Source organism: Frieseomelitta varia, unplaced genomic scaffold, assembly GCF_011392965.1.
Source record: "Frieseomelitta varia isolate USP_RPSP 00005682 unplaced genomic scaffold, Fvar_1.2 scaffold_602, whole genome shotgun sequence".
NCBI lineage: Eukaryota > Metazoa > Arthropoda > Insecta > Hymenoptera > Apidae > Frieseomelitta > Frieseomelitta varia.
In genome coordinates this window covers 176,490-193,543 of record NW_025110371.1, presented here as the reverse complement: position 1 = coordinate 193,543, position 17,054 = coordinate 176,490, and the positions used below count along the sequence as shown (strand labels likewise).

General features: G+C 30.3%; 1 protein-coding gene across 1 annotated transcript; it reads right to left on the bottom strand.

The window, feature by feature from the left end:
• Positions 1-15,256: 15,256 nt before the first annotated feature.
• On the bottom strand, positions 15,257-15,907 carry LOC122534498 (protein ALP1-like). The gene has a single exon (XM_043665188.1). The coding sequence runs from the start codon at positions 15,905-15,907 to the stop codon at positions 15,257-15,259; it is 651 nt and encodes a 216-aa protein (XP_043521123.1).
• Between the last annotated feature and the right edge of the window lie 1,147 nt (positions 15,908-17,054).

The following is a 17,054-nucleotide window of genomic DNA, read 5'->3' as shown; positions in this document are numbered from 1 at the left end:
CGGCGTNCTCTCTCTCTCTCTCTCTCTCTCTCTCTCTCTCTCTCTCTCTCTGCGTAACAGTTCTAACTCGCCCGGAAAATTTTCGTTTCGATCAGGCCGCGAAATTTGAATGGTTTGCAGAGGTGTTTGTTCTGATCCAAGGGTCTCCGGGTTATCTATTCCTTCTTGCCCACATTTCTCAATATCCACCCTCAGTCGATTTTCGATCTGAGGATCATAGCGTAACAAGCGAGCGATAAGTTCACCCTTGTTGCCAATGATTATCTGACCTCGTTCTCGTAACATTTCTTTGAGTTCGGAATTATTAAAGTCACTTAACGACTGTTTCTGTCCAGTTGCCATTTCACAAGAGTCCAAAATGTTCACAAACACAAAGTTACCAAAAATCTATCCACAAAAGTCACTAAAATTTGCGAAAAAGTATATATAGTCACGAATAAAACAAAACTGTCGAGCACTATAAAACTTGTCGCGGTCGAATCCCACTTCTGAAGTTGTAATGGATAAAGGGCGAAGAATTCGAGACGTGAGATATTTCCTTCTCAAAAGTCTTTATTCAACTGTCGGACTGTCGTCCGATCAGCCATCTCCTCTTCCCAGGCACAAACCTCTTCTCGAAACATAAACAATCCGTTCCTATGGCGATCATCCCAATGATCGCCTACATTGTTTATTGGAAAATTATTAACTGTGCTCAAACGCTCACATAGTCAAAGAAATAGCTTAGGAACGAGAAGTAGCAACTTCACGTTGTTCACGAATATAAGATGGACATTTGATACAATCAAGTCCAACGTAATCAACGTGTCAAGTTCATGATCAATAAGTCGTATGATTTGGGTGTTGGATTAATATTTGATAATATGATTATCTCAGTTCGAACACGATTGTTATCTCGTATTATATTTGAAATTATTGCTTTTTAGTTATATCTTGATAATCCGCGGATTTTTGTGTAATTTGTGAATTCATGCAAAGAAATGAAGTGTTGAGGCTTCTAGAGACGTCGATATCGAACGATAAGCGAATATGTGAAGACACCGATTTATTCGACTTTGAGATGTTACGAAATGAATCCGAACGAAGTTGTAACGGAATCTAATTCTGCGACTAGTGATCTGTATTTACCATAATCAAAGTTTTGATTACCGAAACGTAGAAGAACTTTTGATATGATTCTCACAGAAAGACTAAGAATAAAATTAACAATAAGACTAATTGTAAGTAAGAACAACCCTTCGCTGTCCGCGAGCTTATTTCATAAGAGTTGGCTAGTCGGCGATAGCCAATCACTTTGAAATATGAGCCGGTATTTTATTGTCCTATTTGGAAAGTTAAAACGTCGATCGAAAGATCGACGCTGATCATACTTGAAAACATAAAATAAACAGACTCACAGTTCAGCGATCGTAAATGGTTGACAGTAAATGCTCTCGACACAACCATGATGGAGTATGATAGATGTTAGGACTTGTCAGTACAAAAAAGCAGACGAATCGTTGTTTGCAATAAATTTCTTTATGTCGACAAGAAATTCTGAACTGTCTTTTGTCTATCAGTAAATCATATTTAAGTAAAATTAATAAAATATTGTCATTGTTTTCGCAATGAATTAACACTAGAACTACCAAGTGATCAAAATGACTAATTCATAATTTTTTTTAGATATATTACAGATACAAAATAGTGTATTTTTGTATCTGTAATATGAGGCTTAAATGATTTTTTATAAAATACATAAATAAAAGTTTGTGTATTCTATTGTATTTCTATTTTTTTCACTTTAATATCTCTGATCAAAATTTTATGCTTTAGTCCTGGGCAGTTCGTGTTAAAACGACACTCGAAGTGCTCGAATAGCGTTAACACGAAGTAGAAATTTATTTTAAGATATCGAGTACTCTACTTTCTATATTATATTTTACCATTTTGTGTGCATCTTCTGTATCTTTGCATCATTAAGTTTTTTGCAAATGCATAAAAATCTGTAGTAAGAGTTACATAATAGTAATCTATAAACTTCTTTCTTTTTGAAACAATAATTGTGGAAGGTTATTTGAAACCTTAAACAAACGAAATTTTTATGTTTTATAATCATTATGATCTGACGATCATTGGTTAACTTGAATACAATTTTTGACTACAATGTAATTTTTTTCTACATAATGTATTTAATGCAGACATAGCTTAAAAATTAATATTACAGAAGCATAAATTTAATTTTAACTGGTAAAAAATTTACAAATTATATATTTTTCGTTGTAATAAATTTATGAAGATGTAACTTTGCAGTAGAAATGTAAGAAATTATTAAATTTTTAATTAATAGAAAAATTATATTTCGAAGTATTAACAAAAATCATAAACTGTTCTGCGTCACGTTTCATGATCGAAACATCAGGTTGATTTTGACCACTATCGAGACAAAAGTTCATTATCAATTCAATCTTTGTCGTGTACACATTGTCCAAACTAATTCATTTATAACAATTAATTAATTCTGTTCTACAATCCTTCTGACTATTATTCAAAATTTTTAATTTTAATAACAATCGAATTGATACTACATCTCTATGATATTTTTATATATTATTTAACAATTTTAACTATTTATTTATAATAATTAAGTTAGTTATTTAATTCTTTTTACATTTGAATAGTTTATTTATAAAAATTAAATTACTTTATTTTTATAATATTTCTAAACACCATTTAACAATTATAACGATTTGTTTATAACAATTAAAAAATTAATTTAATTTTGTCTATACTCCAATAAAAAAAATTTCCTGTTTTAAATACATTATTTAAGTGTTAGCTCAGCTGTTAATAAAACTAGTGCAAAATTCGGAAATTCAAAGTAAGAGCGCTTTCGTTGTTGAAGGGATAGCAGAGTTTCAGAAGGAGAAGCATCAACAAATGTACAAGAAGTACAGAAGAACCAAACGTAATCAAGTTTAACGCAACAAAATCCTGAGTTCAACGATCTGTAAGTCGCATAGTTTGATTGTCTTTAATGTTAATGTTTGAATATGGATATTTGAGCATACATACTGCTACAAATTGTATCATACATTTCTTTTTATTTTGTCTTCTGTTCTAAATTGTTGTATCCCTCATTGTATCTTGATAATTCTTAATTTGTATCTTGATAATTGATACCTTTGAATTTCTAATTAAAAAAATTATTTCATCTTCCACTATTAATTTATTAAACAACAGTGCGTTTATTTCAATGTTTGAAATGAATTACTTGCTTGCTCTAATTGTACCTTATTTTTCGAATATACTCTTCCTAACAAATTGCTTCAATTCAATACAAGTGTAAGTTGTAACTCGTGAAACAGTATTAATTTACGATATAACAATGGAATCCTTGCGTAGTCACTTTCTCATATTTAAGTAATTGGTATCGTTTTCGAAATATTAATATCTCGAAGTATTATTATTTGAAAATTGATACAAATCTTAATTTTTCCGAATATTAGTATTTAGAAAATGATATTAATCAAAGAACTACACAATCTGCAGTCTGATCTGAATTATGTAAAATTCTCTTTGCAATTTTTTGGTTATCTGGACTGGATTATCCTTAGGTACTAACAATAAGTAAACTATTAAATTCCCCGCGGGGAACGCCGAGGGACGTTAAGACATGACGTGGATTTCGTAGGGATATCGTTGGATGCGTGAGTTTTAATTTGCGTGGGTCTAGTTTTAGTTAATCAAAAAATAATTTTTCTTTGTAAATTCATTACGAGCATATTCTGTACAATGCCACGTTTATTTAACCTGGGAAGAAATTAAGAATCTCTCCTCTCCTTTTTCCTTTCGTATAATTTTACTATTTTTACTATTTATACCTTTCGTATAATGTTACTATTTTTACTATTGTTGCTATATATCGTATTACATTATTATTTATTAGATTATTATTAATCTAATAGAGTATAGTGTTTAATTTTTGCTGTCACTGTCAATTCAGGGATCAGACAAAATAAGGTTTTGTAATTTAGCGCTCTGCGTTTCCGATTCAGTGGTTTTTTAGAACTTCACTGTGACGTTGGAGATAGTCTTAGATTATTTACCTCTAAATTCTCGAATCTTGATTTAATATACCGATAGTGAGATTTGTACACAAACTGCGGCTTCTATTTCGTATTATTATCATTGGAGAAACAAGATATTGAGAATAAAGTGTCATACTTCCTTTCGTTCAGAGTCGATAAACGATTCTTTGATAGAGAATGTGCTGATAGGGCTGCGAATTATTAGATGATTACTGTATAACATAAAGTAGATATATTTGGCTAACTTGGAACGAGAAATACTGAAATATTTTGTACAAAACAAAATTTGTTCTCGTAATTGCATGTTTACTGTATTTTGCGCAAGTTTCCTCTTTTAAGGCAAGTATATTATTTTAGAGTTATTGAATGTTAATATTTGAATATTTAATATATCATTGCTTTTGCGAAAATAAAGTTATAAAAGTGAAGAGTTATTACTGAATCGAATTCTCTTTTGCAAATAAAGTGTCAGTAATATTTTCTTTCGTTCAAAGTTAGATAAGTAGATTAGATTAGAGCCTCTTTAATATGAGAGACTGAGTTGTTGTGACTTATCGTTACCTAGCGTAATTTTTGTTTAACTCTTGTTTAACTTAAAACGAGAATTTAAAATTTTTAGTTTCTAAAAATCTTCTTCAGGAATTTTTATCTTTTTCTCGTTTCTTAAATAGAAAAAAAATTGTTCTCGCGTTTATTGATTCACGAACATTCAAACTTTTTGGTCATTACATATTATTTTGTGCTTGACAATTTCTCGTAAGTTGTCTGCTTGGGCCGACCAAGCTTTTGTGTAAGACATCGACAAACAATATGTATATTGTCATCTCGTAATGATATTCCCATCCCTATTCCTCTATATTCATACATGATGAACTCGGTTTGTAGTCGTGTATGAACAGCAATTTGAGCGCAGTGCGTTCGGTAAACGTTGGAATTTGGGAGAAACTTTGCTCCTTTGCAAATTTCTTTATTCGTTTTAAGTTAGATAAGTGTATCTTTAGTATGAGAGGCTGTAAGTTACTGCGACTTATTGTATGATTTAGTATAACTATTGTGTGAGAGATGAATTTTAATTTATCGCTTGTACGATCATTTGGAAGATAGAGGTTCATGATTCAAGCTTAGTCTTGCGTTTTATATTTAAGTTTCAGCTTGAAATACGGAGCGTGTGTCTCCTTTTTATTTAATCCCGGGTTAAATACAACGAGCACACGGTATTCTTTAATTTGAGTGTCGAGACTTGTAATATAATGGAGAGTAGATGGGATTAGGACCCAGAGTGAGTCTCGAGGTAGTTACCTCTTCGTGATAAAAATGGTAATTGATATCATTCTCCAAATTTTAATTTTTCTAAAATGATATCAAGCTAAGAACTACGCAGTTCAGTTTAGACTACGAAAAATTTCTTTTTTTCTTTTTTAATGATATATAGATTGGACTGCAAATACAATTAGTTTAATAAGTAAACTATTAGACCTCGTCCGAGGAGCACTATGGAACAACGTGGGATGATGTAGGATATCGCAGGGACATCGTAGAATACGTGCGTTTCAGTTTTAAGTCTTAGTTTTAAATCGCATCTATAGTTGTAAGTTTCAATTTAATTAATTTAATTTGAAGTCTTAGCGTCTTTGGTTGTAAGCCTTAATTTTAATTTTATAGTTTTAAATCGCATCTGCAGTTGTAAGCCTTAATTTTGTGTTAGTAATATGTCGCGTTATTAATTGTACGTCTTATTGTTCTTAATTTTCAGTTTCAATATTGTGGGTCTAAATTCTCAGTTTTATTTTATCTATGAAGATCGTTGTACACAAGCGATTTCCTCAAAAATGTAATTTTTCGTTGATCTTTTCATTGATCTTTCTTGTTTTTGTTTAGTCGTGATTTCTCTCGTTGCACTTCAATTTCGTCTACTGTTTCGTTATTACGCGCTTAATTTTTTCTTTTGTTTTATAGATTATCATCAATCAATCATATGCATCACTTTGAAGAAACAAGATTTAAGTTGATTTTTTCTTTGTTACAAATTATTAAATGACCATGTGGATTTTCAAAGAGATGATATGATGATTTTAATTTGAATTTATTTATATCTTGCAGATTATAAGGCGACTTTGTGGATCATTTCAAGGAAATAGATGCTCGTATTTGATAACTTGGAATTAGATTGCGGATTTTTATGAATTTATAGTAAATTCACCGATATAAAAATGCACAAAATATAAAATTATATTAATAATATAAAAATATAATTAAATTATATGCAAAAATATGTGAAGTATTAAAGTATAATACTCGTTATAATATTCAATGAATAACAAATCTCCATACAAGTTCAATTGTTTAAGTTTGTTGAGAAGATTTTGCAATTAGAATTTCCATAGAAAATCCATAGTTTATTTATAGCTAAAAGTGATTGATTCAAGAATACCATGATTCAAGATAAAAGAAGACTTTTTGTTTCGGATGTATGAAATTATTTCCTTCTTACAATTTCGGATATATGAAATTATTTTCTTATTACAAATTATTTCCTTAAACAAATATAATTTTAGTCTTCATTAAATTTTTAGCAATTTTGTTAAATTTATAAAGAATTTATTCTTTATAAAGAATTATTTATTTATAAAGAATTTATAATCAATTGAAGTAAATTTTATATACAATATCGTATAGTAATTTTTTTATCGGTCTTTAAATTACGAAATTTATATTTTAAATATTCTCGGTTAAGTTCCGATTTTTAAATTTTACTTATTTAAATAGTTTGCACAGTTTTATTGTGAAATTTAACTCAGCTTTCGAATAGAATTTATTATTATATAAAATGATAGAAGTATTATTATTATTATATAAAAAAAACAACTCGAACTTTGACGATGAGCACGTCACAATTGCCGCGAATTTTTCTATTCAATAGACACATATTTTACAATTATTGCAAAATAATATGTTTGACGATCGACAAATAAACATTTTAATCGGCAACAACAAATTCTATTCTGATATTTCATATAAAATAATTCGCAAATAAATATCCTGCATTATTGAAATAATATACAATACGTTTTGCGTTGTTAATTCGGATATTGTATCGTTATATAATAACTTTGTTCCTTTAGCATGATAATTAATAAATTTAAATTAATAAATTTTAAATATTTTTTAAATATTTTATATATTATATATATATACATATAATATTTTAAATATTTTAAATATTTTAAATATATTTAAAATTATATTTTTATTAGAGGGAATGACAATTAATCAATAATTCTTATTTATTACTTTATATTGAAAAGAATAATTAATTTACCGATTTGGCAATATTTTCTCAAATAAACACTTGTGTAAAAGAATTCACTTTTTTCATCAAATTTTTGTGACCGCGCGCCATACGATAATTACTTTGTTGTGTATGGTTATTTCTTATAGAGCGCAACTGCTTTTAATAATTGCAAATTCAATTAGAATTTATACGCGAAATTAGAGTCAGTGTTTTGTTCGCCGGGTTCTAATTAAATTGCGCGTGTTGGTACAGTAGTCCAAATAAAAGGGAAAGTCAGTATTCAGAACCTAATACTACCCTGATGATTTCTATTTTTTCTACTTCTTCTATTAGGGATAATAATTATTACGATATTCTACACACTTATTGAGTTGCATGTAACTTTCTCATCACTCATTGTATCATAGGATAAAAGGTTCGAAAAAACATGAGTGTTTACGTTGATGTATGACGTTGATAATTTTTTCCTTACGAGCATATGATCACAGGTATATAAATACCATTACTTGTCTATTCGTGAGTAGGAATTATAAATGTAATATTACATTATAAAATGTAATATTTGTATATTATTTATTAGTTCAGAATATAGTTTTCTTGCATATCGCGGTTTTCGAATAATTTAAATATTGCATTATTTACATATGTATATGAATATAATTTGAATAAAATCAGAATATATTTAATATCTATATTTACAAAATTCATTGTAAAATTGAATATTCAATTACTATATTATATATACTTGAATTGAGTTCATTGTAAAAATTACAACTTTCTAATTGTCGATTATTGTCTTGATAATTGAATTTCAAATACAAAGATATTGAGGTTCATTTCTTTGTAAAAAAATATGTGAAATGTCAAATGTAAGAAGTCGAGATTTCGAAGACAAAGTTCACTTATCTATAATATTAGATCGTTACACACGAGATGTCAGATTTTTAAACAAATATTAAAAATAATTCCTTTTAAAATAAATGTATGTATAAATTTCCCTTTAATATATATTTATTTAATCAAAATACACTTTGCTTTAATTGTTCAATACTATTCTTGAAAATTTTGTGATCTTTGCTAAGAATATTCTGAAATTGTCCTCTTTTCCGAAGTGTCTTTTTTGTAAAACAGATTCTAATTGTAAGTATCGAATGGGTCGAATGGGGGGGGGGGGTCGTGAAATTTCATACTTTTGCTCGTTCAGTTTTTAATAATTTTTTGCGACATAGGTCAAGTATTATCGTGAACAGGTATCGGTTTATGTCGATTAATGAGCGATGGTGAATGATAGAGGAATTGTTAAATTTTCATATATTTGATCAATGGTTTTCTCTGTTCTTGAATATAAGTAATGAATATAGTAATGAGTCTCGTCAGCATGTTTTCTTGTTGAGATATTGCATAAACCTTTTGGATTGTGTTTAGATTGTTTTTTAAGAGGATAAGGATATTAAATAGAAAATAGGTGGAAATAATGGAACGAAATACTTAGGGAATAAGGATATTAAATAGAAAATAGGTGGAAATAATGGAACGGAATAAGGATATTAAATAGAAAATAGGTGGAAATAATGGAACGAAATGCTTAGAGAATAAGGATATTAAATAGAAAATAGGTGGAAATAATGGAACGAAATGCTTTGATTTAAGTTTATGTTGGTTGAAAGTTTTGGATTTTTTGTGTCATACATTTTGTTAAGAAGAATTTCTAGAACGAAATTTTTCGAAGCAATATTGCATTTTTTTTCATTGATGCTTTTCCTCGTTTCCTAAATACTTTATTTAGGTTGTATATAGTATTTGTAGCATTATTCTGAAGTTTACACCTACAAGAAAATTGTAAATTCTGAAAAAACAAGAAAATTACAAAAAATGTAAACAATCGGTAAAATTTATTTTCGTAGAAAATTCCAGATAAACTAAATATCCAAAATGAATTAAATATTTGAGATCTCTTATGCATCGAACTAATATTTCATTTTATGTTTAATTTAGAATCAATTTAATTCGATTTTGCTTTCTTACGAATAAATTTCTTTTTCATTAATCGTTGTGTTTCTTTTGATAAAGTTACAATAAATATTTCTTTTAATAGAGGTTTATTAACAGAATTTTAATAATATAAAATTACTTTAAGTTTGCTTTCTTACAAATAAATTCTTTTTTCATTTCATAATTTTTTTTCTTTGGATAAAATTGCAATAAATATTGGTAAAAGATAATTTCAACAATTTTAAGTAATATAGAATTAATAGAGAGAGATTAGAATTTATAGAGTTTTAATAATTTCAAGTAATCATTAATCCAATGTATAATAATCATATCAATCATTTTTCTTAGATTAGCATTTTCAGATTTAATTTTTTCCGTATCCATTGCCAAGATCACCTCCTCAAGTGTTACTTGAGTGAGGTACTGGTGTTTAGGTATGATGTGTCAAGCAGTATGACTCCGATTCGCGCGGTTATATTTGAGGCGACCGTTTGTTGAAGTATTACGAGAGAACGATTCCGATATAAGACCAGAGATCGCGTTAAGTGGACTGTATTTTTTATGAGATTTGCGTAGATCGGACGTCGCACGGAATTATAATTGGCCATCTGACTAATTTCTAATGACTATTCACGTATTAGCGGCGGCACTAACAATAATACGAGAAATAGCAGTAATAGTCGAGATATGACAGTATAGCAGAAAACTGTATAGTAATTGTAATAATTACGCAGTGACGTGATACGCACTCAGTGGTATTTACATACTCAGTGATACGCACTGACGCACTGACTGTTGAGTATTGCAATTAACGCACTAACAACGCAGTGGTTGTATGTAACGACGCGTTGTGTATTTAATGATGCACTAAAGTTGACGCACTGTTGAGTTTACTAACGCACTCTTGAATCTGACGTACTAATTTCCCCGTTGACGGTGGGCCTATTTTGTAGGAAAGTGATGACGAGTGCGGGCCAATCACTTTGAATTGTTGATTGTCCTGATAAAATTCCTCTAAAAACGGTGAAATCATTAAACACCGATAGAATGATCGAGGCTGACCGTTTTTAGAGGACATTAAAAATAACAGGCATGCGGGTGTCACGGGATTATTATCACGATGACTTTAAGGAATATTAATACTTGGCTAACTCTAGAGTTAGACTCTAATATTCTAAGTACAACACTTTTTAATATTAAATACCAACGCGTATAATCGCGTAGTATTATAATAATAATAACGAAGGGGTTTTGCAGAAGCACAAACTGGAGGGTTAAACTTGACGAGAAAGCGAACAAAAATGCGTTTATTCATAATTTGACTTGGGTATATATATGATTTCATGAGATAGAGAAGGGGTATCTTGTATTTGGTAAACATCTGCTGATTCATGGGTTGGCTTCTGAGTCAGTAGTGGATCTTGGCTGGATTTGAGGCATAATTCTGATTCTTGGGTTGGCTTCTGAGTCAGTATCAGTGGACCTTGGCTGGATTTAGGTGATAAGACTGTTTCTATATTTGGTGAACATTTGCTGATTCTTGGGTTGGCTTCTGAGTTAGTAGTGGATCTTGGCTGAATTTAGATGATAAGGCTGTCTTCACACATGTTAGCGGCCATTTTAAAAATAGACAGTAATAAATTATTTTAGAAGCCTAACGTCTTTCGCACACATAATTCTAATAATTAGAATTACGGAAAATCGAACAACTGGCAATCGGCACGATGACCGTAATTTTAAAACTGTTTCTTTGTAAACGACTGACAATAACTAATATATGTACATATCTATTGTATCACGTACGACGTAATCTCCGCATTGTCTCTATGTGATTAGGCCATGGAATTACGTCTTTCGATTCTTATTAACATTCAATAAATTCACAAATATTAATATTCAAATGCCACTAATGCTATCAAATTTCCAATGGACCATTTATTACATAACATAGCTAGTCAGTCAATGTACGTTCTTTAAAGAAATATGTACATTTCTTTAAAGAACCAATAAATTTTTATTGCGATTCACGCAATGATCGCTATCGCCTGATTTTAGGAAATTGATACATATTTATTGTGCGGAAAAGTGTTGAACTTGGAATGGTATGTGAGAATCGTAGAGTTTGCGTTAATGTGCTTGTCTTTTTACAGAGTTAGGTATATTTTCTTATGTGTTATATTAATTATAAGTAGGTAGGACCAGAGCAGATTGGCACATTCTATGATCGGATAAATCTCCCTTTCAAGGATTCAATTTGCTTCTGGAACTATTTGAACAGTGAATAATTATGAAACTGAGTACGAAGGAGCGTTCCTCGTCTCTGGTTTCGCCTATCGATCTTCTAAATTTATCATTGCGGTTATCACGATCAAACTTATCCATCTCTTCTGCAAAGGCTCCTGAAATAAAAGAACCTGTATAAGAGACTAAAGAATCAAAGAAGTCAGTCGAGCTGAAAAGTCTCTCTAGAACTTTTTATTTTTGTACTTTGTCGAACCTCTTTGTATTTTAATATCCAGTATTGCGCAATTGATACTTTAATTTAACAAATCATTGATCGCTGCAATGAAATAATCGTGTAATTGTTATAACGTCAGAGATACGTTTCTTGACGTTGAGTGACGAACGTTCAGTGCTGGTGTATTAATCATTAATTAATTTTATTTGGAGTAATCATTTCTTACCACCATGACACGGTTGTGGTCACGAGAGTGGACCTTCTGAACAAATATTGCGCTTGAAATTTTGTATTTATATAGAGGCAATGATCATTATGACCGATGTAATGCGAGTGATAATTCCGTGACTTTTTATCCGACTACAGAATCCCGAGCCTAAATGTAAGTTAGATCGCCGAGGAAAAAAAGAGGCTTCAAATCCGACAAAATAAGAAGAGAGTCTACTAATGGCTCTTTCTCTGGATCATTCAGTCGATTTAGAGCATGACGAGTCATTCTTGTTACTAATTTGTCATTATGCTCGCTTAACATATATAGTAATAGTTTTTTTCTTTCATGTCACGGATTTTCATCAATGTTGCAGATAATTGATGTCTGAATTGCGACTTGAATTAAAGTTAAGAGTTAATAAAAATTTCGCGTTTTGAATTAGAGTTGCGAATGATTGACATTGGTTAATAAATTTCGCGTTTTGTATTACAGAGCTGTAAAAAATTTTATATTCACTTTAGCGTTGCGAACTACAAGATATCGCGTTCATTCTTAGAATTTTGATAATTTCTTGAAGAATATTATTAGAATTTCTTGAGTTTTCTTTCATTTGAAGTCAATTGATCTGTTTGAAATTATTTTTATTATATTCATTCTAAAAATTAGTGTTGCGATACACTTCTATTACGATAGTTACAATAAAATTCTTTTCTCAATTAGCGTTGCGTTCACGAATGATGTTTGTTCATGTAGTATTGTACTCATCAATTGGCCTAAATTCTTCCACTGAAATTGTGGATGTACACATCAATTCATGTGCAAAGAAGTTGCATTCTTCGTACAGTATTGCGAATAGTATTGCGAATTATAAGACATTGTGATTTGTTTTACAAATTTATTATCGTGATTCGTTTTTTTAATAGTAGAATTTATTATCCTTTTTTTTTTCAAAGTTAAAATAGTCAATTTTTTAAGTCAATTTCCCATTAACTTTGTAATGTTACGATTAACAACTATCACAAGTATTTCATTTTTAACAATATTATAGTATTATATAGAAATATTCATTTTTATTAAAGTCATTTGAAAAATTGACGTTCTGTTGACAAATGATCGCATTTCAGTTCTTTTATAAAATGATCCAAATTTTTCCATTGGAAAATCTGTGGCTATGATGCAGTCAAAAAACTGAATAAATAGTGATCACATCTTGGCAGTCATTAGTACATATTGCGTACATTAAAACATGAGTGCATAAATTAATAGTTAGCAGTGTTGCGTAATTAACACACTCTACACTGGTATGTGCTTCTGGGAATTTTCAATTTTATTTTATTGCATTTTCTCTTTCCGAGTAGTTAATTAATTAATGTTACTATTAATATTAAGGTCAATAATGACTGATGTCGTCCATCTTTGCGATATGTCTTGGGCACGAAGGACCACCCACTGATGTGGAAATGAAAATGAAACTAATTCTGTGGACTTGTATTTATTTATTGAGCCTGATGGCTTCTATACAATTCTTGCTTAGTCAAGAATGTTGAACAAATAATTGATCTGAACTAACTTGAACTATAACTCTGAACTACCTTTGTGTGACTGAACTGAATAATTCTAATATGTGACTAACTGATTAACTGAACTATAAGTATGAACTGACTGTTTAACTATTTGAAAACTCTTTGTAACTAACTTGAAATTGAACTATAACCCTGACTTTGTTGTGACTGACTGAATAACTATTGTAACTATAACCTTGAACTTTGTTGTGACTGACTGAATAATTATTGTGACTATAACCTTGAACTTTGTTGTGACTGACTGAATAATTATTGTGACTATAACCTTGAACTTTGTTGTCACTGACTGAATAACTATTGTGACTATAACGTTGAACTTTGTTGTGACTGACTGAATAACTAAAACCTTTTCCTCCGAGTCTTTCCCTTAGGAACGGTTATAGTGGAGCGGCGAGGCGAGCGTCGCGACAAAACAAACCAATCTAATGTAATGGAAGTGTTCATAGTGGAGCGGCGAGGGAAAAGCTGTGAGGATAGCGGCGTAGATAGCGGTGCAATCAAAAAAGTTTGTTTCTACCTAGCGGAGACCAACGGGTTCGGCAACATTTGGACGCATTCGGATGCATTCTATCGCATTCTACCGCATTCGATAGCATTTAATTGAAAATCGAAGTATTTATTTCTGTTTTATGTCGTTTTCATTAATTGTATCCATTATTATTCTTCATTGTATCATTTATTGTTCGGTCTTACTAAACATAGTGAGAGCCAAACTGTGATGCGAAAAAACAAATTCGTCGAGTCAGGGATAATAACTTTCAAATTTATAATTTTCTTCACGGCAGGGACTTCTTGCAACCATACTTCTGTCTTCCGTTAATTTCTATTTCATTGTTGTAGTCATACGTGACTCCCGAGAATTACAAGGCTCAATAAATTTTTTCTCGCAACTGTCCTCGCCATAAATAAATGTGAAACATATTGCAAGGGACGCATCCTAGTCCCAATGACCTTACGAAACCGATTTCGCTCAACGACACATCTGGAATCAATTAGCTGCTTGCCTAGTTCCGTGACCGGGAAAAACATAATGGAATCTATTACTATTATGTATAAGACCACCCATAAGACAGTTAAAGTTAGTTTTTTTTTAACAATCCAACAGAGTGGTCAGTAGTTTTCAGGAACTCACGCGAGTGTCTACATCCAGTACCTCAAAGCGTTCATTCTTTTTACAACACTCTTGCGTGCATTAATCATGTCTGATAAATTAATAATAAGTAATTAAAAATAAGTTTAGTTTATGAAAGACGTGTCTTATGAGTCCAAATGGACAAAGATCATCGGAAAGAAGTGGCAACGGAAATGCATAGTACAAGTAGATTAAGTATAATAATCAATTTATGTATTTGATAAATTTTTCATATATTGACAGTGTATTAATAATATATGAATATATTTTGAAATGTATAATTATAAAAACTGATACAAAATATCGCATGTATTGGATCGTTTACTAACTACGTTATAGTCGTAAATCAGGAGTCGCGTTTGTTTGAGTTTTACCATATTTTTAATTTTTCTTTTAATTTATCATCACTTTTATTTATTTTGAAGCCGTTACATAAAATCAGATTTTGTTACGTCAAAGAAAAACTTTAAAAATATTCCTTTCATCAATAACGCCTGAAGCTCTATTATTACTTCTTCCTATTGCACTTCTCTCACAATTTTGTGCTCGTTAAACATTTCGAGGATTTCATTCCCTTCCAAATCAATGATTGCATTATGCAGAACACATATACACCTGACAATATTGTCAGTAAACGCAGGCAATGTCTCTATTGGTTTCCAAAGAATTCTCCATTTGGCATTCATTATTCCAAATGCACATTCTACAATAAGTCTTGCTCTAGAAAAACAAGAGTTGAAGTACTCCGTTTGTGGATCTAAATTTTTTCGATTATATGGTTTCAGTAACAGTGGATAAGCTTCATTTCCAAAGTGCAAAGGGCATAAAAAGGGCATTGGATTTGATGTTCTCGATAATGGAGAGTTTGTAGGAATATTTAAATTTCCTTTTTTCATTAACTCAAACATTTGTGAAGAACGAAAAGTGCCATCATCACTTTGCTTTCCGTATCCTCCAATTTTCACAATTATCAATTTTCCATGAACATCTGCAATCGCTTGCAAAACAATAGAAAAAGATTGCTTATAATTATAGTACATTGTCCCAGAATTGGGTGAACATTTTAAACGTATGTGCTTCCCATCGATTGCACTAATTGTATTTGGGAAATTCCAAATATAAAAATCATTTGCATTTCTCAAAAAATCTTCAAAAGTTAGAGATTTCATGTGGATTGACTGAAAACATTCCCAATAAAGTTATCATTGATTCTACGATTTTTATTATAGTAATGAGGTTTAAACGTCAAAGAAAGATTTCTGAAGTTTTTACCAGTCCCAAGGAATCTACAAAACAATGGTAAAAAAAAACTATGGTTCGTGAAAAAAGGGAATTGTAATTTTTTGTTTCAGGTAAGAAAATTAAAAACAAATGGAAAAATTTGAGAGATAAATTTCGTGTTGAGATACACAAAAAAATAAAGTAAAAAAATAAAATCGCAGTCAGGGGATAGCACTGGAGAATATACCGAAAATCTTCATGAAAATCAGCAAATAAATGAAGCAGGAGTATCTTCCTGGCAATATTTTAAGACTTTGTTATTTCTCAAGGATCAATTTACTCCTCGAGAAAATAAAGGAAATTTGACTTCGCAAGAAACAATATTCCTTTTACCTGTAGATCCTGCGCTAGATCCAAATGAAAGTATATTTGAGGATGGCAGCCCTTCTCCATTCCCATTTGTTGCCAGTTGCAGCAGCAGTCATAAGAAAAGATCCAAAAGACCACATAATCTTTTAATGAGTGATATTGGGTCAAAATTAATGGAATTGGAAAAACAAAAATTAAAACTGCTAACTGAAGATCAAAATGAAGATATTCGGTTTTTTCAGAGTCTCATTCCCCATATAAAAAAACTTTCGGATGAGAAAAGAATGCTATTGATGATGGATATGTTGTGTATGGACATGTTTACGGTACACCACAAACACTATAACCAAGTGATCTCATTTTATTTAATTATATATTATATTATTCATAAAATTCTTATATTATGTAACTTTTATGTTATAACGTTAACTTTAATTTAATATTTTATTTAATGAATCATTTGTAATAAAGTACTTACGCATAATTGAATATGTAACATTGATTTCTTAATTTAAATTTATCTTATGGTAACGACTAAGCGTTCTTCGACACTAATAGAGTTCTGAATAAAATTGCTCCATCGAATTTTAAGATGTTGTCGAATGTTACAATTTTTATTCGAAAATATTGTTGAAATTTCTCAGAATGTTCTCTTAATTTTAGATATAAACGATAAAATTCTCCATTTCTTTGTCTATTTCTATTAATGGGATGGGTTGACCATCT

Excerpts from the sequence above, each read along its gene's own strand:
- LOC122534498 (XM_043665188.1), bottom strand. The coding sequence starts at position 15,907 with ATGAAATCTCTAACTTTTGAAGATTTTTTGAGAAATGCAAATGATTTT.